This window comes from Marmota marmota, unplaced genomic scaffold, assembly GCF_001458135.2.
Source record: "Marmota marmota marmota unplaced genomic scaffold, marMar, whole genome shotgun sequence".
NCBI classification, from domain to species: Eukaryota; Metazoa; Chordata; class Mammalia; order Rodentia; family Sciuridae; genus Marmota; species Marmota marmota.
In genome coordinates, this window is record NW_026000026.1 from 7,203,825 (window position 1) to 7,213,445 (window position 9,621).

The following is a 9,621-nucleotide window of genomic DNA, read 5'->3' on the forward strand; positions in this document are numbered from 1 at the left end:
TGTTCAGATTTATCTTCCTTCCAGAGCCTTGTCTGGTCACATAAAATAGTCCGGGACCCCTCTCCAAAACAACTGATTGATTTTCACCCCCATGAAAGGTCCCCGGGAGGCGCTTCGGCCAGCAGAGGACGCCAGAGGTCCGCGACCAGGACAGTGGGGCAGACCTGGGGCAGGAGCAACTCGGCGAGACCCTCTCCCAAAATAAAATAAAGGGCTGGGCATGTGGCTCAGGGCCTCAATTCCTGGTAAATAAACAAACAAAGAAATAAAAATAAAAACAAAAAAAGTCACTTCGGCTTCCCCTGCAAGAAAGGCCACGCCCTCCCNTCCGCGTGGGTCCCCACGCCCTCCCTCCCCAGCGCAGGTGCTGGAACCCTTGGGGGAAAATGGAAAACGAGGCAATGGGTGCTTGGAGCTTGTGGGGGCCCGTGGCTGGTTTACCCTTCCCCAAATCCTCACGTGAGGGGAGCCACTTTGTGACCCAGCTAGGAAAAGGTGGGGTTTGAAATCATTCAACAAACACCTGATTGAGGCTCCGCTACCTGCTACCTGCTTTGAAGACAACAGAATAGGATAATTGGGTAGAAACTGGGTGCTGAGGTGGGGTGGGGTCTTGCTTTAGCGAAACTCCCTGGAGGAGGTGACTTAGTAACTAACTCTCCTACCGCTCTTCACTCTCTCCCTCCCTCCCTCCCTTCTTCCTTCTTTCGAGGTTTTGGAACTCAAACCCAGGGCCTCGCACATATGAAGTGTGTGTGCTCATGTGTCCTAAGTTATATCATTCACACCTAACGGGGTTGGATTATCTGTGTACAGTTTAAAGATTAATAATGGGCTAGGGGTGTGGCTCAGTGGTAAAGCACCCGCCTCCTGTGTACAGGCCCCTGGGTTCAGTCTCCAGAACTTCCAACAAGAAAGACAGAGACACTAATAATAAAGATGCTTCCCTGATTGGAAAACAGAACATCACCAGAATTCTAAACCTCCCGTGCAACCTCTTTTTAGCTCCTCCTTTCCCAGCCTAACCCCATTCAGAATTTTGTATTAAACATTTCCTAGTTTGCTTTTTTTGTTTGAGACAGAGTTGCTTAGGGCCTTGTTAAATTTCTGAGGCTAGCTTTGAACTAGTATCTTCCTGCCTCAGCTCCAGATCTCTGCTTTTCCTTATAGTTGTACTGCCTGTGTATGTGTGGATCCCTAAATAATTCGGGGGTGAGTGTGCCGGCATTTGGCCCACATGTAAATCCAGCCATCTGTGATGCATTGGTTTCTAACTTCTTTTGTTCAACATTATGTTTTTGAGATTCATCTCTGTTGTTGCATGGAGTTGTACTTCATGTGTAATTCATCTTTATGGGTAGAATTCTTTTGTAGGATTGCATTACAGTTTTTTTTTAATACACATATTTTTAGATGTTGATGGACCTTTATTATTTATTATAGGTGGTGCTGAGACTCAAATCCAGTGCCTCACACAGGCTAGGCAAGCACTCCACCACTGAGCCACAAACCCAGCCCCTTCCAGTTTTCTTAATCCACTCTTCTGTTGATCAACATTTGGGTGGTATCCATTTCTTTTCTTTTAAAATAGGACCAAGGGTACAATGACACTTCTCTTGTTTGGTCTGGTTTGGGGCTGGGCAGCAGTTCTTAACTTTGGCTGCTCTTTAGAAGAATCAGGGAGATGTTTCAAAATGCTCATGCCAGAAGCCCCACCCCCAGATAATCAAATCAGGATGTGGGGGTGGGGTGGGGCCCAGGCTTAAGTATTTTTAAACACTCTGTAGGGAAATCTACTGTGCGCCAGCCAGGGCTGAGAACCCCTGGGAGGCCCCCGTTGCTGGGAGAGGAGTCACCTGTTACTGAGGTCAAACTTTTCCCAAGTAGTTGTGCCCATTGACACTCTGGCTAGCCCTCACATCCTCATCAACACTTGATATTGACCAAATTTTTGCTTTTTGTCCTTCTGGTGAGTGTGAAATGACATCTCACTGTGGTTTCCATTTGCATTTCTCTCATTACTAATGAGGGTGACTGCTTAGTGAAATTGCTGCTGGGACAAAGAATGAAAGAAAAGGTAGCCAGGTGAAGATCTATGGGAGAGAGATTTGGTGAAAAGGGAGGTTGAACAGCAGGTGCCAAGGTCCTGTGGTGGGAAAGGGCTGGGATATGGGAGGAACAGAAGGAGGTTGGGTGAAATCATTGTTGCACGGGGGAGGAAGAGAGCTGAAGAGAAGGTGAGCAGGGATTGGATCAGCAGGACCGAGCTGTCATGGCAAGGATTTGGGCTTTTCCTCTGAGTGAGGGTTGTGGTGGTGGGGGCAGTCTGCTGCTCCCTCTGGCTCCAAGTGGAGACTCCTGTGGAACTGAAGGGCTGTGGAGGGTGATGTTTTCTGCATCCCTCACCAGTCAGAGGAGGGAGGATGATTTCTTCTCAATTGCTATCCCAGCACCTAGTGACACTTGTCCTGCCTGTCTTCTTGTTGGTGTGGGGAAGACTTAGAGGTTGTCATGATTCTGCCTTCCAAGGGAAAACCAGTACCATGGGCCTTGGGATTTGTTTCTGTGGCCACCCCAGGGCCTGACACACCTCACAGGGGAGCTGGAACCCAAGTACAGCTCTCCCTCACCTGGGCCCATCCCACATGCCAATCAGACAGTGTCCTCTGTGGAGCTGTCTTGGATCCTTCAGACACGGGGCCTCTGATTCTCAGGTGAAGGGACTTGCCTCTGCCCTAGGCTTGCTGCTGTCTCTCGGCTTGCCCACGGCCATCTTTCCCAATGAAACTCTAAACAGGTCCCTCCTCCGCTGCAAATCCTTCCTTGGCTCCCCAGTGCCCTTGAGGCAAAGTCCAAACTACTCCGAAGCCCTGGAGGCGGGCAAATCTGATTCCTCCCACCCCCGGGAGCAGCGCTCAGTGGCTCTGCAGTAGTTACTGATTCTTACCTCGGGCCTTCCCCCTCCAAATTTCTTCACTTCCTCTGGAAAGTCGCGCGCCTCCACCCCGTCAGGTGACCAGCCTCTAGACTGTCACAGCGTCCTGTCTCTCCCCCAGCCCCCCTCCATCTAGCCCACCTCCCTTTGCGTTATAATCCTCTGTTTACTTCGTCTGTCTCCCCCGCCGACCGACCGAGGAGCTCCCCTTGGGGAGAGACCCTGGTGCAGCCGCAGCGGACTCCAGGGACAGTGCCTGGCTCCTAGAGGGCGAAGTGCAGGGACGAGCGCATTTTGGCCACACGATGCCAGACTGCTTTGCAAAAAGCCGGTGGCCCTTCACGTTGCCAGCAGCCACGGCGAGGGCCGGTTTCCTCGCATCCGCCCCAGCAGTGTGCACTGTCTCTCGTCTACGCCACGCTGTTTGCGAGGTGCCGGCAGGAGGAGGACCTCTCCGCCCGCTTCCAGAGCCCGGGGCGCGGGCAGGTTCGGAAGGTCGGGTATTGGGGTCCCAGGCACTAGAGGCGCTCACACGCGGGGCGCTGAGTCGGCGAGCACGGGGCGTCCCGCCCCGACAGCCTGCTTCGGAGGAGTGGAACCAGCCCGGAGCCGGGCTCCCAGCGCCACGCGGCGCGAACCCAGCCCGTCCCCCGAGCACCTGCTTGGGGCGTGGCCTTTGGTGGACGCGCGCCTCCGATTGGTGCGGCGTTGACAAAGGGGCGTGACGCTAGTGGCCCCGCCCCGAGGCTGGGGTATTTAAAGGAGGCAGCGGGCTTCTTCACTCACAGCGCCGCTGCACGGCCTCGCGGGTGGTGTTCCCTGCGGCCCCTGCGCGACCCGGCGACCCCGGCTGCTTCAGCCACCATGCCGCGCTCTTTCCTCGTCAGGAAGCCCTCGGTCCCTCGCCGGAAGCCCAATTACAGCGAGCTGCAAGACTCTTCTCCCGGTGAGCAGAAATGCTGGACCCGGAGAGGGATTCGGGAGACGCAGGCGTGGGGGGCCTCTGAGGGAGAGGTCCTGGGACCACACCGAGTCAAGGGATGTCCTGTGGAGAAAGGCCAGGGCTCCGGAGATGTGGGGCAGGTGGATCTGGAGCCTCGGATCTTGGCGGTTGGGTGGAGGGCTGTGCTGTGGGCACTGGAGACTTCGTGGGGGGCGAGAGGCAGAGAAGCTCCGCGAGTGTAGACAGGAGAGAAGGCTGTGCCAGGAGAGTCCTCTGGCCAGTGACTATGAAGAGTCCGGAGTCCAGAGGGTTGGGGGAGGGGTGGAAGGAGAGGTGTAGAAGGCGGATCTGCAGGTAGCTGGGCTGAGACCAGGCCTGGGGGTCTTACTTTGGGCTGGGGACCTGGGGGACACAGGAAATGGGAGGCCTGGGAATGGCCCCCTCGAGCTGGGCTGGGAAGTCGGGGGTCTGTCTTATAGGAGACACAGGTGTGGTGTCCTGGGTTAGCAAGGGCGTGGGAGGGCAGGAACGGCCTCTGTCCTTAGTTGTGGCCCTCAGTGGGCTGATGTTTGTTGACAGATTGAAAGTTTCATTGATGCCTGACCCTGTCCCTCTCTGTCTTCCTCAGAGCTCACCTTCCAGCAGCCCTACGACCAGGCCCACCTGCTGGCTGCCATCCCGCCTCCTGAGGTCCTCAACCCCACCGCCTCGCTGCCCACCCTCATCTGGGACTGTCTCCTAGCGCCCCACACGCAGCCCATTAGCTGGGCCTCCCTGCAGCCCCAGGAGAGCCCCCAGGCAGCAGAGCTGACCTCCCTGTCTGATGAGGACAGTGGGAAGGGCTCGCAGCCCCCCAGCCCACCCTCTCCAGCTCCTTCCTCCTTCTCTTCCACCTCCGCTTCTTCCCTGGAGGCTGAGGCCTACATTGCCTTCCCAGGCTTGGGCCAACTGCCCAAGCAACTGGCTCTGCTCTCCGTGGCCAAGGACCCCCAGTCTCGCAAGGCTTTCAACTGCAAGTACTGCAACAAGGAATACCTCAGCCTGGGCGCCCTCAAGATGCACATTCGGAGTCACACTCTCCCCTGTGTCTGCGCAACCTGTGGGAAGGCCTTCTCCAGGCCCTGGCTGCTGCAGGGCCATGTCCGGACCCACACTGGTAAGTAGCCCTGCAGGTTACTGCCCCTCTCAAGTCCACACCTTCTGACCGGCTTTTGTGATTCTGAGCTGCTGTTCTCCTTTTCGTTTTAATTCTTTTTTTTTTTTTTTTAATTTGACATCAAGGAAACTAAGGCTCTAACTTAGTTCAAGTTCAGGGACCTGGCCCTTTGGAAATGTTTGGCAGAAGCATTCATCAGCTAAGCTGATGGGCAGGTTCTTCTGCAGTTTCTTAGCTAAATATTTCGGAGCTGGATATGGGAAAAATGCACCCAACACCTTGCTATTATGGCCAGGTGTGAAGGGACCCACCCTGCTCCTCCTTCCACAAACCACCCTGCCCCAGTCAGACAGGACGTTGTCTGTACCCCCCACCACTACCCTAAATCCTGTCTGAGAACTTCCTCAAACTTTCCATGATGTTTCACCTCTCTGATCCTTAGTTTTCTCATCTCTAAAATGGGCATGAGTATACCCATTTTACCTTGTGGGGTATCTGTATAGGTTAAATGAAAGAATGCCTGTGGAAAGAGCAAAGCTCTTGGTGCATGATAAGCTCTCAGAAAAATGGTAGTTGGTATTTGCTTTGCTTCTATGCTGTGTGACCTTGGTTAAGCAATTTAACCTCTCTGAGCCTTAGGATTATGACAGCACATGCTTTGTAGGGTAGCTATTAAGATTGCTAATCACTTTATAATAATGGTTTATAATTATGGTTCTTAGGTCTGTTTTCCTCACCCTGAGTCAATTCCACCATGCAGATCAGGGAACAACTTTGCTGATAAAAAACACAATCCCTTCAAAAAAAAAAAAAACAATACAGAATACAGACTGCTGGGCGTGGTGGCAGACACCTTAATCCCAGCTGCTTGGGAGGCTGAGGCAGGAGGATCATAAGTTTAAGGCCAGCCTAATCAACTTGGTGAGGCCATGATTAAAAATAAAAAACAGCTGGTACATAGTTCAGTGGCAGTAGCCTGCATGAGTTCCTGGGATTTGGTCCTCAGTGCCGCAAAAAACACAATACTTCAACATGGAAAACTTCCCAGAAACGAGGAAAGGGCAGGCACCCTTCCTTTTCAGATCTTGAATGGTGGAGGTTGATGTGTTTGGGGGTGATCCTTGGAGGGTAACTTGAGAGGAAGTTCAAAGGTCATGAGAGCATTGGGATCAAGCTGGCCAGGTTGGAGGCTGAGCTCTGTCATTTCCTGTCCTGGTGGCTGACCTTCAACAGTGAGGGTGGGGGGGGGGTGGTCTGGGGGAGCCTGTCCCTTTGCAGGGCTCCTTAGCGACTGTTTCTCTCTGTGCACCAATTGTCCTGATTTTAACATGTAAAGGTTCAACTGCTGCCTTTTCTCCTGGTGCCTGCCTAGCTAATGGGGGCGCTATTTTGGGGGTGTTGAGGCCCTCAGGATGCTCTCCGGGAGCCTCCAGCCCCCCTGTCCCACCGGACATTTTAATGTAAAGGCCTGGCTCAGACACAAAAGGCCGTTGAAATGCACCTCGCTGTCCTGGAGGACCCCATTGTGTGCCTCCATGGTGGGCCCAGTGGGTGGGTGGGAGGGGCGGAGCAGGTGCACGGGGCAGTGGTGCCCAGCACCTGTTCCCGCCGCAGCTGCTGGCCCATGGTATGGCAGGCCCCCTTAATCCCGGGGGTATCGCATGTACAGTGCCCCCCTCAGCAGCCTTTGTCCCCGCCAGCCTGGTGCCGATTTCACACTTGCCGGAGCGCCATAAAGGCGTCTGGAGACGGGCGGGGGTGGGGGGTGGTGTCTGAGGGGGTCCTGTGGTGCACACGGACCCCGCCACACCCCCTCACACCCTAAAAGATCCCTTTCTCCTTGGTTGAGCACTAACTGGGGGATGGGGTCCTGGTCCCCAGCTCACTGATGGGCTCCGTCACCTTCTCGTCCCCCTGGTCCTCTCCTAGTTCTCAGGGTGTGAATGAGGAAGAGCTTCACTGGGACCTGGGAGAAGGCCACCATCAGACCGTTCGGGCGGCCCCGGGGCTAGTTCAGTAGTGGCAGTGGCAGTAGGTGCAGCCCCCATCTGGAGTTCTCTCCTCCCCTCCCCTTGTGTGGTCCTGTGGGGCGGAGCCTGCTCTTAGCTGCCCAGTGGCAACCTGTTGAGTGGGTGGGGCCCCTGGAACCTGTCCTGGCCGCCCTCCCCTCCCAGCAAGGACCCAGCAGAGCACTCAGTAGGTGACGGGATTCATACACTCTCAGTTTTTCTTGAATGCCATCATTGGAATTTGATAGGTCATGGCCTGTGGGCATATCAGGCTGGGGCTGGGAGCTAGAGAATCCCGTTCTTTTTTGTTTAATGAATTAGCCTTAGGACTTTTTATTTGGAAAAGCTATATGCCTAAGGAAAAACAAAATGTCACTCACTGTTTTGGAAACTATATCCTCTTGGTGGGGCAGGGATTGTGAAAAGGCATTATCTGGTGATTGAGGGGTCAAGCTTCTTTGATTCCTTTTATTAAAAGCAGGTTTATTTATTCTACATGCATTTATTGAGCACCTACTTAATCCTGAGGGGTATCGCCTCCTGTGCAAGACTTCCTACCACATCTTTGGCCAGGGAGGTGGAGTGTCTGGGCTGCGGGTTTCTGTAGCCTCATCTGGGAATGCACTCAAGGGAGGCCTCTGCCCTCTGCGACTCAGCCTGATGCGGGGCGGATGGTCCAGTAGCATTGTGATGAGGGAAGTGGGCTCAGTGGCTCATGCCTGTGATCCCAGCAAGAGACAGGAACATCGCAAGTTCAAGGCCAGCCTCAGCAATTTAGCTAAAAGGGTCTCAAAATAAATAAACAAGGGCTGAGGATGTAGCTCATTGGCAAAGCACAGAAGGGTTAGACCTCAGCGCAAAACCAAACCAGAGGGTGGCCGAGCAGCGCTGAGGTAAGCCTCCTAAGCTGCCTCTTCTCTCTCTTCTTTCCGTGTGCACGAGTGTGAGTGTGTGTGCACATGTGGATGAGTGTGTATGCACACGTGGGATTGGGAACTGAACCCGGGGATGCTCTGCCCCTGAGCTTTTTTTACTTCACTTTGAGACGGGGTGTCGTTAAGTTGTCCAGGCTGCCTTCAGACTTGTGGTTCTCCTGCCTCAGCCTCCCGAGTAGTCTTAGGCCAGCTCTTAAGCTTTGTCCCCAGTATAGATTAAGTTTTGACTCCAGGATTAGTAAAAAGCTTCTCCTGACCAAGAGCAGTATGTGCATTGGTCAAAATCCAGGGCTTGGGAGCCCTGCAGGGTGACCCCAAAAATGCTCCTTAACTTTTGGGCCTCAGTTGCACCAGCTTTAATATGAGGACCACAGAAGGATCAAAGTGTTGAGTCTTGATCTGTTGAGCGTTTCCCAGGTCCCTGGTGATGGGAAGAGCACGTGGTCGTCCTGCTTCTCTGGGTTACCAACCCCGTGAGTGGGAGCAAGCCCCATTTTACAGATGAGAGGAGGCTCAGAGCAGCCAGAATCCTGCTCCGGGTCCCTCAGGAAAGCCACCGTCTCCCTGCAGGCCTCTGGGCCCAATCTGCGGGCGGCCAGGACCCTTTCAGGGTGGTGTGGGGCGGGCCCTTCAGGAAAGGCCCGGCCGCCCAGCGTGACTCCCTCTGTCTCCCCCAGGTGAGAAGCCCTTCTCCTGCCCCCACTGCAGCCGGGCCTTCGCTGACCGCTCCAACCTGCGCGCCCACCTGCAGACCCACTCAGACGTGAAGAAGTACCAGTGCCCGAGGTGCGCCCGCACCTTCTCCCGCATGTCCCTGCTGCACAAGCACCAGGAGTCGGGCTGCTCGGGTGGCCCCCACTGAGCCTGCCACCGCCCCAGCTGCCTCCCCCATCCAGGAGGAAGGCACCCTATCCGTCGCCCCGCCACGGAAGCCGCCGATGCCTGGCTGCGACGCCCCCGTGGACTTTGCAGGCTGCTGACTGGTGTTGCGCCCCGGGGGCCTCATGGGCTTTGAAGGAGGCCTCTCTGGGCCTTCCTGTGGACAGTGGACCGAAGGTGGCCTTGGAGCTGCTTCCTGGGCCTTCCCCAGTTGGCCTCTGGGCTCGTGTCTCCAGAGCTGTGTGGATTCAGCTGCTGAGCAACAGGACAGAGCGGACAGATGGAGCTCCCCCACCCCACTTAGGAGACTGCTCCCCTCCCTGTGCTCCCCACAAGGAACCCTCCACCACCTTCCAGAGGTGTGACTGACTATGCAACAATCTACGCACATCTGTGGGGCACTGGAGGGCGGCTTCGAACACAAGGATGGACCGGAGGACACTCGAGATGCCCCTGGCCCTGGGCAGCTATTTAGCCTCCTGTTTGTCCTGGTGACACCTGCTTCACGGGCAATTTAACAATGTCTCAAAGGGGACTGTGAGTAATGGCCTTGCCTGTTGGGCTGAGTAGGGTGCTTCGGCCTGACCAGTTTGTCTCCCAGAATGTTCCGGGGCCCTGACAGGCAGGCCTACAAGGACGATGTTTACATTTTTAAAGGTACACTGGTGTGTATATTGCAAGTAACATTTTGTATTAAGGAAACATTTTGTATAGTTATATATACAGTTTATTGATATTCAATAAAGGCATTAATTTATATATTA

The 9,621-nt window shown here is 54.6% G+C and overlaps 1 protein-coding gene across 1 annotated transcript; it reads left to right on the plus strand.

Moving 5' to 3' along the window:
• Positions 1-323: 323 nt before the first annotated feature.
• On the plus strand, positions 324-9,621 carry Snai1 (snail family transcriptional repressor 1). Its single transcript, XM_015479481.2, has 3 exons — positions 324-3,881; positions 4,507-5,034; positions 8,656-9,621. Exons 1-3 carry the CDS (start codon positions 3,800-3,802, stop codon positions 8,838-8,840), a joined length of 795 nt encoding a protein of 264 aa, XP_015334967.1. The 5' UTR covers positions 324-3,799; the 3' UTR covers positions 8,841-9,621.

Bases quoted from the DNA above. Each gene is read 5' to 3' on its own strand.
- Snai1 (XM_015479481.2), top strand. From the start codon at position 3,800: ATGCCGCGCTCTTTCCTCGTCAGGAAGCCCTCGGTCCCTCGCCGGAAG. The intron at 3,882-4,506 runs GTGAGCAGAAAT...TGTCTTCCTCAG, and splicing joins GCTGCAAGACTCTTCTCCCG to AGCTCACCTTCCAGCAGCCC. The intron at 5,035-8,655 runs GTAAGTAGCCCT...TGTCTCCCCCAG, and splicing joins CCATGTCCGGACCCACACTG to GTGAGAAGCCCTTCTCCTGC.